Source organism: Lacerta agilis, chromosome 14 (genome assembly GCF_009819535.1).
Source record: "Lacerta agilis isolate rLacAgi1 chromosome 14, rLacAgi1.pri, whole genome shotgun sequence".
Classification (NCBI taxonomy): domain Eukaryota; kingdom Metazoa; phylum Chordata; class Lepidosauria; order Squamata; family Lacertidae; genus Lacerta; species Lacerta agilis.
The window spans coordinates 1,489,374-1,503,409 of NC_046325.1; the positions used below are offsets into that span (position 1 = coordinate 1,489,374).

The 14,036-nt window shown below is 54.8% G+C and overlaps 1 protein-coding gene across 1 annotated transcript in view; it reads right to left on the reverse strand.

The window, feature by feature from the left end:
- The window catches only part of LRCH4 (leucine rich repeats and calponin homology domain containing 4), a 51,267-nt gene that overhangs the window by 13,870 nt on the left and 23,361 nt on the right, over positions 1-14,036 (reverse strand). Inside the window, 2 exon segments of the mRNA XM_033170253.1 lie at positions 354-396; positions 399-497. Coding sequence (XP_033026144.1) covers positions 354-396; positions 399-497 — 142 coding nt within the window.

A 14,036-nucleotide genomic window follows, 5' to 3' on the forward strand; every position in this document is an offset into this window, starting at 1 on the left:
CCATAGTGGGGCTATTGTTGGAATAACCTTGGGAAACTGAAAATAAACGAACAAAAGCCCATTCGAAACAGCTTGCAGCCAGGAAAATAAGGTGGGTCGTAAAAACACGCAGCCGGGCGCACCTCTGTGGGGAGGAGGGAGCCCCACAGCTCTCCTGGGGCAGGCCACCACCACCCCCGAGCCTCCGAGGGCAGAGGAACTTCCGAGAGGGCGCCCTATGCCGATCTTGGCACCCAGGAGGGTCTGTAGGGAAGGGGGCCTGAGTCGTGCAGGGAATCCAGAGAACTCTCACCACACCCCTGGAGAAACACCCCGGGTCTCCCCCCCCCAGGCTTCCCCCTTGTGCGAGTTACCTGACGTTCAGGTAGGTGAGGGCTTGGAGGTTGGCGATGGCGGGGGGATGCTGCGGAGGCAGTTGTGGTACAGGCTCAGCCCCTCCAGGGACATCAAGTGGCAGGCGTCTTCGGGGACCTCGGCAAAGCGGTTTCGGGAGAGGTCTGGGAGGGGAAAGCACAGGGTCCTTAAACTCCCAGGGAGCCCCTGGAGAGTCCAAATGGAAAGCCCCCCCCCCAAGACTTCCAAGTGACTCAGGCTGGCTGTCCAAGTGACTCAGGGGCACTTTGGACAGCAGCAGGAGGAGGAGGAGTCAGGCAGCCCCACAGCGAAGCCTCCCCGGGGGGGGGCAGGTCGCTGGAGGCTGAAGGGGAAGGAGTGTTCGAAATCCCCCAGGTGCCAGGCACGTTTTGTGACTGGCGTGGGTCCAATTGCGACCGTGTGGATCTCGGGATGCCAGGCTGGCAACCGACATCTCCAACTGGCTAGCCTCTCCTGCTCTCTTACACAGGTCGGCCGAAGGGCAGATTCATTGCATTTATACAGCGGAAACTCGGTTGCCGAACGCTTCGGCTTTCAAACCGAGGCGCAATTCTCCATTTTTTCAGTGGGTTTTGCCGACCGGCAATTGCGCCTTGGTTGCCGAACACTTCGGAAGTCGATGGTCCTCCGAGGAAGACACAGTTCACCCCTTCAGTCAATGCCTACAACGACCCTGCGAGGGAGGTTAGGAGGCCGCGACTGACTCCAGGGTCACCCAGGAAGCTCCAGGGCTGAGTGGGGGTTTGAGTGGTGTATTTTATTTCAACCACACTTTTATTGTTTCAAGATTCAGCATGGCCCAGCTTTGGAGTCGCAGAAGTGGGCCACCTAGTCCAGGAATCACAGCTGAAGAATCGCTGGCAGCCTTAAAAACCTCCAAGGGAGGAGAGTCTGCCCGCTTCCAAGGCTGTCCGTTCCCCTGTCAAATGTCCCTGACCCTCTGAAAGTTCCTCCTAATGTTGAGCCAGAATCTCCTTTCTTGTACAGTAGGTTGAATCCCTCGCTTCGGGTCCTGCCCTCTGCAGCATCAGGAAACATGGTTGTGCCCAATCTTACAGGGGAAAGGCCTTCAGATTTCTGAAGGTGGCTCTCCTATCCATCAACCATTCCTCACAAGTCGGACCACTTCCTCTCCAGCCGGGCAAACCACCGACTCTGCTGCCCCTCCGGGAGTCTCTGGCCAGCTATGCCTCGTGGCCCCCTCCTCCATGAGTTTCCCCACCCTCCGCCTGGGGGAAGACGGCGACAGAGACAAGGCCTTGGGGGTGTGTATGAATCTGCAAGCAGTCCTCCCTCTCTGAAGTCCATGAAGGGTGGGAAGCCCAGACGGCACAGCGCTCGTTTCTGCTATGTGTCTGCTCAGATGATGTTTTGGAAGGAGGAGGAGCAGCAGCTAAATTTAGAAGCAGCCCTTCCAAGTATCCAGGAAGAGGGCTCCTTCGAGTGACCAGTGTAGGAGGAGGAGGAGGAGGAGGAGGAAGAGGCGGTGGGGCTGAGGCCAGCCACTCCTCCACTGGGGTGGGCTTCCTTGCAAGGAGGCTACCTTGGCAGCTGTAAGGACAACAACAGAAACCGCCCAGCCTCAAGTTCCCGGCTCAGCGTTTGCTCCTGGAAACATTTTGCGTTAAAAATGGGTAGGTTCGTGGGTGAGGGGAATCACAGGCTTTCTGCAAGGGGGGAAATCTCAAGTGTTAGAAGCTCAGGTGTGAAAGCGAGGCGCCAAATGGGTCCTTAAACCAGGGTTACAGTCGCCAAAACCAAAGGCCTGGTTGCCATTTGGGGGCCAGGCAGCTCTTAAGTTGTATTTTTTTCCAATACGGCGATTTGGCTCCTGAAATTCATTCTGATAAAATGCAACGGGAGAGAATTCTACAGGATGTGTTGCTGGTGTGTGAAAACGGTCCAGATCCAAGGATCCCCAGGCGGGCGCCTCCAGGTGGTGGAGACGTCAGGCGCCACCCTTGCGCCCACGCACCTTCACTTGGCCCCCCAGTGGCTGATAGCCAGGTGCCAAGTGCGCCTGGTGGATTTCGAAGGCTGCTCAGAACAGACCACCTGAAAGCATGGAGGCTTTTGCAAAACTCAAGTGGGAAGCTAAGCTCTCCTGCCACTCTGTAGTCAGATGCAGAAAAGCCACAGAGTGCCCTGGAAGGAGAAACTTCTGAAGATCAGCAGGAAGAGCCTGAAGGAACTCGGTGTGCGTTGCCCAGAGGAATGGGGTTTTTTTTGGGGGGGGGGAGAAAAAGTATGATGAATCGGCTGGATCCAAGGACAAGAGCAACTCTCCCCTCCTGCAGTTTTCCAGCAACCAGGATTCAGAATCATTACTATCTCCAACCGTGGAAGCAGAGCAACACACCTGGAGGGCGAGGTTGGCAAACGGGTCGAGCCGGGTGCCAATGGTGCTCGGAGGATGCTGATCAGCTCACCTAGGCTGCTGCCCCCACCTCCCAAAGCAGGCAACTGAAGGCAGCGTTTTTTATGGGGTGGGGGGGAGCAGGCAGAGAGAGGAGGGCGCTGCTGCAGCAGCCTGGCAGATGGCGGAAGGGAGCCAGCCTCAAGTTAACAATAGTGGCAGAACAGCTGGCGCACATGACCCTGCCCCAGACACAGATGCCCCTGTGTGCGCCGGGAGGGCCAGCTGGGTAAACGTTTTGTCAGCCATATGATCCGGAGAGGGCGGCACGAGGCCGAGAAGAAGGGAGCGTTTTGTTCTCAAGGGAGCCCGGCTCCAGAGCCCGAGGGAGACTCTGCTGCTGGCGCGACGGAGAAGGGAGCTGCCAGGAGCATGACGCCGCCCAGGAGGAGGAGGAGATCGCAGGGAAAGGGCTTATCTTTGGGCAATGCCCCTCAGCCGGCCGCGATGAAGAAGCCGCAGGAGATGCCAGCTTGGATGGGGGCACCAGGCTCTGGACAAACAGGGTCTCTTTGGGCACCAGTGGCTGTTGGCATCTGTCTGTCTCGGAAGACACTGGAGGAATACGCCTTTGGGGGCGAGCTCAAGCGATTTGCAAGAGGCAGCGCGCGCCTCTAGAGCCACAAGTATCCCCAACAACCTAGGAAGAGGATGAAGGGCCAGCCCAATGGTCCAACTCGCCCCGCGTCTGTTCTCCCAGGGGCCGACCTGCTGGGAAACCTGAACGTGGGGCCCACACAAGGGATGCCCTCTCCCCTCCTGCGGTTTCCAGCCACTGGGACCACTGACAGCCTTCTCCTCCTCCGTGAATTTGTCCAGTCCTCTCATCATTTCTCTGCAGCTGCTTGATGTGAGAAAAGCCTTTCTGGACCAGGCCAAAGGGGGGAGCCCTCCTAGCCCAGCTTCCTCTCTTCCCAGGGGCCAACAAGATGCCACAAAAGGTCCGAAAGCAGGGTGCGAATGCAACAGAACCGCCCGCCCGCCCGCCTGGGACCCCCAGCAACTGGCATTCGAAATCCCCCAGCCTCATTTTGCTACTGGTTTGGCTCCAGCTGCGTCAATGTGGAGATTTCTGGGCACCAGGTTGGCGAACCCAGTTTAAAAAGCTCCGCCTTAGTCCAGAGTTAATACCATTTCCATTTCCACGGTGTCCCTTTCTCCTCCTTGCAAACTGGGACAAGTGAATTGTTGTGAGCTACACTCAAGCTATGTAGCTGAGATCGTAGAATGGTGGCGTTGGAGGGGGACCCAGCGGACCATCCTGTCCAACCCCCTGGGGAACAGACATTCCGTAATCTAGATTTATAACCTGACTGTGGAGGGAGAACGTGGTTGTTGCGGTTGGTGGCCAATCAAAGCTTCACGCTCCATGCACTTGCCCAAACCAGGGTTTCCCAAACTTGGGTCTCCTCCAGCTGTTTTGGACTACAACTCCCATCATCCCTAGCTAGCAGGACCAGTGGCCGAGAAGATGGGGATTGTAGTCTGAAAACAGCTGGAGACCCAAGTCTGGGAAACCCTGATCTAAACTTATTCCGAAGTCATCCATTTAGCTGCAGGAGTAAATTCCACGGTTTGCTGGGAAGAATCGATGGCCCCTTCTCCCTGCCCTGTCTCCTCTGCTCCCCCCCCCAGGTCTCCTCTTCTTTTGCCCCCTCTGCCCTCCCTCATACGGCCTTTCCGACCAGCCCACGTGCTGCTTTGCAACCGTTAAGAAATAAGCAGAAGGGGCCTGTTTTGTGTCACGCTAGGAAGGGGGCGTCCACAGGAAGGATGAGCGGCAATCTTACTGGTGACCCGCTCAGAGTCTGCAATGGGATGTAGCTCCCTCTGGGGACTTGTGTTTTATGAACATGGATCAGGTCCAAGGGGGCCCCCTAGTCCAGGATCCTGTCCTCACAGTGGCCAACCAGATTCCCATTATGGGAAGCCTGAAAGCAGGATCCGAGCACAAGAGCCACTCCCCCCACCCCCACCCCGCAGTTTCTAGCAACTGGGATTCAGAAGCACCACTGTCATAAAGATCCTGACCCCCAAGTGCGGAGGCAGAGCAGCCATCCTGGCTAGGAGCCCCGAAAGCCCTCCAGGGATTCGTCAAATCCCCTCTTGCAGCTGTCTAGGTCAGTGGCCATCGCTGCCTCTTGTGGGAGGGAGTTCCACCGTTTAACTACACAATGCTTGAAGGAGGACTTATTTTCTCTTCCAACATTCAGCATCGCTGGGTGTCCCCAAGCCATAGCGTCATGCAAGAGGGTGGAAAAACTTCTCCATGCTTAATTTGAGACACCGCTTTCATGTCCACCCTGGATCCTCACCTGGCCCTACTTTTTTCTAAACCTAAAAAAGCCCCAAATGTTGAACCTGTCCTCAAGGAGGAGTCCCTTCCCTTCCCGAGATAAGGACGAGGGATGCAGGAGATATAGTTAGGCATCAGACCTGCCCCGAGTAGGGATTTCCCCCCTTTTAGGATGGGGGACAAGGAGCGTTGCCAAGAAGCGTTGCCGCCGCCAGCTTTCTTAGAAAGGTGTGCAGAGATTCTGGCTGGCTTTGGGTGGCTGCCCGGGGCCTTGCCCCTCCCTCAACAGCGGCAGGCGAAAGAAGGAAAAAGGATCCCCCTTATCAGTGAACATGCAACTGCAACACAGATTAAGCAATACTGGGGAGCTGTTCCTCGGGAGGTGGGGGGGGGGAAGGAGGCAGGCACAGCCCTGACTCCTGGAAATAAAGGCTGCTTTCTGCTTGCCCGCCTGTGCAGTATTACAATAGCGGTTGGCAGTGCCAACAGAGCTGACCTGAGCAGCTGCCTGACATGGCACAGCAAAAGCGCAGCCAGACGAGACCTGGAGGAACTCCACCGGTAACTTTGGCACAAATCCGCTAATCGGAGCTTCGTTGAATCGCAGAATTGCAGGTCCATCTAGGGCTCATCTAGTCCAACCCCCTGCAATGCAGGAATCACGGCTAAAGAATCCCCGACAGGTGGCCATCCAACCTTTCTATTTTAAAAAAACCCCTTCCAAGGGAATCCGTTCCACTGCTGAAGGGCCCATGCCGTCAGAAAGCGCTTCCTGGTGTTCAGTCACAATCTCCTTCCTTGGAATCTGAATCTGCTGGGTTCGGTCCTACCCACCTTCCAAGCTGTGTTCGAAATTAGCCAGGCGCCAAGCATTTTGCACATGGCTTTCGGCCACTTGCAACCAAGTGAATATGCCAGGACATCTCCAACCTCTGGGATCCCTGGATCTGGACTGTTTCCGCACACCAAGACCCACCCTGTAGAATTCCATCAGTTATATTCAAGCTGCACAACTGGATTGAATTTCAGAAATCAAAATGCTTTTTTTCTGCACAGCCTTAAGAGAAAGAGGTCGGAATAGGCCATATATGATCAAGAAGGAAAGTTCTGAAAGCTCTTAAACGAGCTCAAGGTTGTCCTCTGAACCAGCCAACTGGCGTTCAACTGAGAATCAATCACAGCCGGCCCATCGCTTGAAAAGTAAGACTTTAGAGCCGGCAATGGCAACTGCAACCTGGTTTAGCCCTGCTTCCGATTCTGGTGCCAGGAGATTGCAGGAGAGCGTCCCCCGCAACCGACTGCAGCTACTGTGCAACCAGGACTCTAGGCCCCACCTGAGCGCTTCCCTTTCGGAAGGCAGGTACAAGTTCCCCAGATAAAACCCCTCTCCCCGCAGCTGGAAGGGACTGAGCGGGGAAGGGAGGGATCCTGCCACTGTGATGTGTTGCAGATGCTGCCTCCTTCCCTGGGGCAGGCCGAAACCATGTGAGAGACAGAAATGGGAGCTTGAGAAAGGTTTTGGTCTGGAGGGAAGCCCGTCCCCCCCCCCGCACCCCCCGCCTCTCCTTGGGAGTTTCCTTCCTGCCTTCCTTCCTTCCAGCTCTTGCTTCAGATCCAGAGGCAGAGAGAGGAGCTACGTGATGCTGCTGCTGCAGCAGCAACAAGACCAGCCCCCGTCTCCCTCCGTCTGTGTCCTGCGTCTGAACCCCTTGGCGTCCTTCCCTGCACACACGACTGCCACCCCCCCCCGGCAGGAAGAGGGGGGCTTCGCTCAGCTCAAAGGCAGAGACAACACACAAGCCCTGGATCAAGTCCGCTCCGCTGTGCAGCCCCAATGCTCCTGAGATCATAGGAGGAGCATCTGCAAGACCAGGCCAAGAGGGGCCCACGCAGCCCAGCATCCTGTCCTCAGAACTGAGGAATCTAGATAGACTGCCTCTGGCCCTGGAGGTTCCATAAGGACATCGGAAGAGTCTGGCTGCTGGGTCAGGCCTAAGGGTCCCCACCTAGCCCAGCATCTTGTCCTCACAGGGGCCAGAAACTGCCACCTTCTCCTCCAGGAATTTGTATAATCCTCTTGTAGATTCCCGAAAGGAGGACATGAAGGGGGCAGAGGGGAACGAGAGAGAGGTTAAGGTGGGGGGGGCAAGGTGTCTTTTCAGCAGCATTCACAAACTGGGTGCTTTCCAGATTTGGCATTTTTTGCACTACAACTCCCACCAGCCCCCAGCCAGCATGGCCAATAGTCATGGAGGGTCCTGCCGCTTGTGGAGAGCGCCGGGTTGGGGAAGGCCGCATCACAGGGTTGCAAGCAGACTCAGGCCCGGTTTCTTCTGCAGAAAGGGTGTCCAGCTTCCTCCAGTTTCAGGGAGGGACGCAAGTTGAAGCCCTCAATCACACACACACACCCCTTGCAGCCTAGCTATAACAGAGAAAATCACACATAATTTGAGATTTCAGCTACAACCTCCAGGCGCTATTTATATACGATCTGGCATTCCTTTCTTACATACACAGCGGAACCATCCTTTTCAAGACAACCTTCGTCACAAGCCTGGCAAATCGGGGACTAGACTTGATCACCTAAGAACGCTGATAGTCTTTACATGGAGACAACACATCTATTGTTCCCACTTTCTCTCTTCACGCCTTGGACCCTGTTATTTTAACCCACGTACTTATCCGACGTGCCCCTTTCATAGTTTGCTTTTCGTCTTTAATCCCCACCTCCTTTTTTAATGGCTCTCCCTGTTTAGACACATTATAAAAACCAAATTTTAAAAGCTTTACTAGGGCTGGGCGACAGGAAATAACCTAGGTTTGAGCTCCATATTGTGATAATGGTTTCGCAAGATGTGACCTGGCAATATATCGCGATTCATGATGCGTGTGTGTGCTTGTGCTCTGCAAAAATCATACTGCGCGAAAAGCCGTGAAGCCAGCCAAGGCCTCTACATAGCTCCATCTTTGCTTCAGACATTGTGATATGTTGGTATATCGCAATGTTCAGCTGGTGGTATATCACGATATTGAAAACCAGACACTGTCTAGCCCTTTACCCAAAAGCCTACCCCAAATGTATTTTACCAAAAGCCTACCCCTTTACCAAAGCCTACCCCAAATGTATTTTACCAAATCTTTACCAAAAGCACTACCCAAAATGTATTTTTCAAGGCCTTAGGAACTTGATTTGGAGAGATATCTCCAGTAGGCAGACCACCTGCAATGGACAGGGGTGCAACTGCTGGTAGATACGACCCATAGATTGTCACCTGAGGCCCCTCTTTGTGCTGCCTCCTCCACGGAAGGAACAATCAAAACGGGCCTTTTCACCAGTGGCTCCACCATTTGCAGAATGCTCTTCCTTAGGCAAGCTCGCCAGGCGCCATCCACGGTATATCTTTCAGACGCCAAGCAAAAACTTCCTCTTCAACCAGGCCTTCAGCCTTTAGCTACCTGCAGTGTTTTAGAGTCGAGGCGGGGTGGGCTGCTTTTAATGCATCCCCCCGCCCTGGTTTTAACATATATTTATTTTCGTACGTCATTTTGTAAGTGGCTTGGAGTTGCCACGGCAAAAAAAAGAGCGACTAATTAATTTAACTAATAAATAAAGAGCAGCAATCATCATGCCATGCGCATGGAAGGAGTTGCCATGGCAAAAAAAGAGAGAAGCACAAATTAAAAAATAAATAAAAGAAATAGAGGTGAAACTCGAAAAATTAGAATATCGTGGAAAAGTCCATTTATGTAAGCAATTGTTTTCATTAGCCAATGGAGTTAATATATGAAATAGACTCATGACATGCAAAGCGAGATATGTCAAGCCTTTAGTTGTTGTAATTGTGATGATTATGGCGTATAGCTGATGAAAACCCCAAAGTTGAGATGGTGAATTTGGGGTTCTCATCAGCTGTACGCCATAATCACCACAATTATAACAAACAAAGGCTTGACACATCTCGCTTTGGCATGTCATGAGTCTATCTCATATATTAGTTTCACCTTTTAAGTTGAATTACTGAAAGAAATGAACCTATCCACGATATTCTAATTTTTCGAGTTTTTACCTGTAAAGGGCAGCGATGGTCGTGCAATGCGCCTAGATGTTCCACCCACTCAGTTGCCCCCCCCCACGCGGAAACGGGCCCCACGGCCCACCCCCCAAAAAGGAAGGAGGGCCGCCTTGCATAGCTGATCTCTTGCAGCCCCGCCAGGCATTTTGCAGCTGCCCCTTCCTCTCCCTCTCCTTCCCACCCCCCCCCCCCCCAGCCAGAGCACAGGGGAAGGGGAGGGGGAAACGCCGCCACCCCCACCCCCGGCTAAAAATAAGAGCTGGGGGGGGGAAGAAACCCCCAGCCCACCAGATGTTTCCTTCTAGGAGAAAAGGAGGGCTTTTTGAAGAAGTCGCTGCTGGCCGGCGGCTGCAGGTGGAAACGTTGGGTGGGAGCCAGGAGGGAGCAGCTCTGGCTCCAGGGGGGGGTCTGGCTTTTGGGGGGGGGCTTCTCCTCTAGCTAAAGGTGCTTTGATGGTGGGGTGCACAGGAAGAAGCTTCCCAGAAGACAAGTCTGAAAAAGCCAGCGGTCCCCTCTGGCTCACCCCCAAGGATGGCTTCACGGGGGACATGGAGGCCACTTCTTAGTATCTTCATATTTATATCTCACTTAAACCTTGCAGGATATCTCCGGGAGGAGAAACGGCACAGGAGTAAACCCTATGTAAATCCAGAGAGGAGTCCCTAAGGCGGTTGGGTGGCGCCTGGTACGCCTCCTTCCGGCATCTCCTGCAGCCAAGCTGGTGCCCAACGTCCTGCTCTGCGAGGCTGAGACGGGGGGTGGGGGGTTCTTCCTCATCTGGCAGCCCGGGACCCCCAGGACACTCCGCCCAGGCTTGGGCCCCGGGGAGGCCACTTTGACTTCACCCCAGAGCCGCACTCCGTTGTCTCTCGAGACAGACAGATGCCAGCATCATCTACCTCTCAACCTCCTTCCTTCAAAGAGAACAAGGTGGCGTATATATTTCTCCCCCTGCATCGCCACAACAACCCTGTGAGGCGGGTAATCATAATAATAATTTATTATTTATACCCTCCCATCTGGCTGGGTTTCCCCAACCACTCTGGGCGGCTCCCAACTGAATATTAAAATACAGCATTAAGTATTAAAAAACTTCACTAAACAGGGCTGCCTTCAGGTGTCTTCTAAAAGTCGGGTAGTTCTTTATCTCCTGGACATCTGATGGGAGGGCGCCACCACCGAGAAGGCCCTCTGCCTGTTTCCCTGCAACCTCACTTCCTCGCAGGGGAGGGAACCGCCAGAAGGCCCTCGGAGCTGGACCTCTGTATCCGGGCTGAACGATGGGGGTGGAGACGCTCCTCCGGGTATACTGGGCTGTTTAAGGCTTTAAAGGTCAGCAACCAACACTTAGACCGAGAGTGAGGGACTGGTTCCCCAGACTGCTTCCTGACGGCGAGCGTGGGGTCTCCCCTCACCCCAGCCCAGCAGCATGCAAGGGGCACCCAGCAGCGGAGGCAGGGGAGGCATGGATGGGATGGCAGGGAGCCCTTGGAGCAGCAAGAGAAGGGGGTGCAAGGAAGATGTTCCGGGGCGTCCCTGGCCAAAGATTGCCTACAAGGCAGAAGGAAGAGGGCTGGGGAAACCATGGTGGGGGCTATAGGATAGGAATGTAAGAAGCCGCCTTTCACCATAGCGAGTCAGACAAATGGTGCACCTGGCCCAATACAGTCTACACTGGCTGGCAGTAGCCGCTCCCCAGGGGTTTCTGGCACCCCTACCTGGAAATGCCGATGGGGGCTGGACATGGGGCCGCATGCATGCAACGCTAACGCTCTCCCGCTGAGTTAAGAAGGCCCTTCCCCAAAGCAGAGATTCGCAGAACTGCGGGGTTGGAAAGGGCCCAGGGGTCATCTAGTCCAACCCCCTGCGATGCAGGAATTGTGGCTGAGGGATCCCTGACAAAGGACCACCAAACCTCTGCTATAAAAACGTGCAAGGAAGGAGAGTCCACCCACCTTCCAAGGCCATCTGTTCTTGGTGAACGGCTCTCATTGTGAGAAGTCCTTCCTGATGTTCAGTTGGGATCTCCTTCCTTGTGACTTGGAGCCCTGGGTTCAGGTCCTCCACCTGCCATGCGACAGCAGCTCTCCGTCACCCCCAACTCCCTCAGGAGCTGTGCCCCACCAGCTGCCCGTGGCCATGTGGCCCTGCAGGGGCTGATGGGAGTTGTAGTGTGAGAGATCTGGAGGGCGCCAGGAATGGGGAAGGCTCACACACACTCCCAGGGCTGAGCTCTGCAAATTGTCAGCAGACAGCTGAGAGGCCTGGCATGAGGGGAGGGAGGGGTCTTTGGGGACCCCGTCCCTCTCTGACAGCCGTCTCTCTCCCCCCACCCCTGAAGCAAGAGTCCCATTTCACAGCTGCCGTTGGCATTAAACATTCCTCAGGCAAGAAGGCCAGGCCGGCCGGTTCCCCACGACACCCTCGGGGGGGGGCTGTGTGGGCTGGAACAGTCCTATTCCCCACTCACCCACCCACCCTGCAAGCCCACCTCAGGCTCAAATCACAGATTTTGACACACCGGGGTGCTTGTGTCCTTGCCCCCCTCCACAAATGGGAATATCCCGGGGGGGGGCATCCCTTCTGCAAACATCACCGAGGAAACGTAATAGCTATGATCTGCCTCCGCAGTTTACTTATTTATTTTCATAGGATCACAGAATTGTAGAGCTGGGAGGGAACCCGAGGGTCATCTAGTCTGACCCCCAAAAGGATATCCCACCTTATTATTGTATCTATTTTATATCCCGCTTTTTCCTATAAGGAGTTCAAGGCGGCGTACATGCGCCTCCTCCGCCCTCATTTAATCCCCACAACAGCCTTGTGAGGTAGGGCAGACGGATAGAAGGCAGCGACCAGCTCTAGGTCAGCCAGCAAACTGCATGGCCAAATGGGGATTTGAACCCTGGATCGGTGCCCCCGCCTCCTCCATCTTCACTTCCTGCAAACCTCCCCACCCCCCCAGAAACTGGGCCAGATCTCTACCTAGCTGAAGACAGGTGGATAGCACCTTCCCTTCCCCCCCCCCAAAGCCTGACCCCTCTTGCAGTCAATCACAGAATTGCCAGGGCACCCCAAGGGTCATCTAGCCCAACCCCCTGCAATGCAGGAGTCAGCGCTAAGTCATCCCTGACAGATGGCCATCCCCTCTGTTTTAAGCCTCCAACCAAGGCCCCCCCCCACCTTCCCAGGGAGTCCGTCCCACTGTCAATCAGCTCTGATCTCACCCCTCCTGGACCCTTTATTGGGATGGGGGGCCGAGATCCGGACTGAGTAAGAGGAAGCGTTTGTGCCTCTGCTGTGGTGGGCAGCCCCTCTCCCCGACACAGATTCCCATCTCTTCCCATGTCCCAAACAACGCCTTCTCCTCTCTGTGGGGTCTCTCTGCTTTATCTCCCGAGTTTGCTGCACTGCGGGAGAAGGAAGGAGGCCTCTCAGCCTCTGCGCTCTTTCTCACAGCCCTCCTCTCCCAGATAAGCAGCTCAAAGTGTGGGAAACCTCCCTAATCTCTCCTGCTGAGGCCGCCAGCACCCAAGGCGGGGGGGGGGGGGCGGCTCCTCTTCCTTTTCCCAGCCACTGTCCCTTGGTCTCCCGCAGAACACATGCCAAGGGCAGGAGCCACACTGGCGTGCGAGGAGACCTTGAGCTGGAAGGGAATCCTGAGGGTCATCTGGCCCAACCTGCTGCAATAGGCAGGGATAGGGGATCGAACCTGCCACGGGCCCAACACGCAGCCACTAATAATAATAATAATAATAATAATAATAATAATAATAATAATAAATTATTATTTGTACCCCGCCCATCTGGCCGGGTCCCCCCAGCCACTCTGGGCGGCCTCCAACAGATATTAAAATACATTAAAATATCACAGGTTAAAAACTTCCCTAAACAGGGCTGCCTTCAGGTATTTTCTAAATGACAGGTAGTTGTTTATCTCTCTGACCCCTGATGGGAGGGCGTTCCACAGGGCGGGCGCCACTACCGAGAAGGCCCTCTGCCTGGTTCCCTGTAGCTTTGCTTCTCTCAGGGAGGGAACCGCCAGAAGACCCTCGGAGCTGGACCTCAGTGTCCGGGCTGAACGATGGGGGTGGAGACGCTCCTTCAGGTACACTGGGTCTTCGATGCCGTTTAGGGCTTTCAAGGTCAGCACCAACACTTTGAATTGTGCTCGGAAACGTACTGGGAGCCAATGTAGCTCTCTCAGGACCGGTGTTATATGGTCCCGGCGGCCACTCCCAGTCCCCAGTCTGGCTGCTGCATTCTGGATTAATTGCAGTTTCCAGGTCACCTTCAAAGGTAGCCCCACGTAGAGCGCATTGCAGTAGTCCAAGCGGGAGATAACGAGAGCATGCACCACTCTGGTAAGACAGTCTGCGGGCAGGGAAGGTCTCATCCTGCGTACCAGATGGAGCTGGTAGACAGCCGCCCTGGACACAGAATTAACCTGCGCCTCCATGGACAGCTGGGAGTATGTATAACCCGTTCCAGCCACCAAAGAGAGGCTAGCCCAGAGAACGCTTAACTACCCACACATGGCTTCCAATGCTGAATCAACTCCACGAGAGGACCAGGCCCCATGAGCCCTACATCTACATTTTACAAGAATTAAGCTTCTGGTCCTCTGACCACCACCAGCCCCTGTCCTGGCCAGAAGAAGAGCCCTGCAGGATCAGAGAAATGGCATCCCGTTCCCACTACGGCCACGCATGTGCCCATTATGGGAAAACTCTCCTAAATAGCTGCGTGAAGGCCTTTCTCCTTCTTGAGGCCGCCGCAACAAAACCGGGACTCGGGTTCAAGATTCTGACAGATCGCGTACGTCAACGAAGCGCGGTGATAATCCAATTTGTTCCAAAAGGCAGAGCTTGGGGTT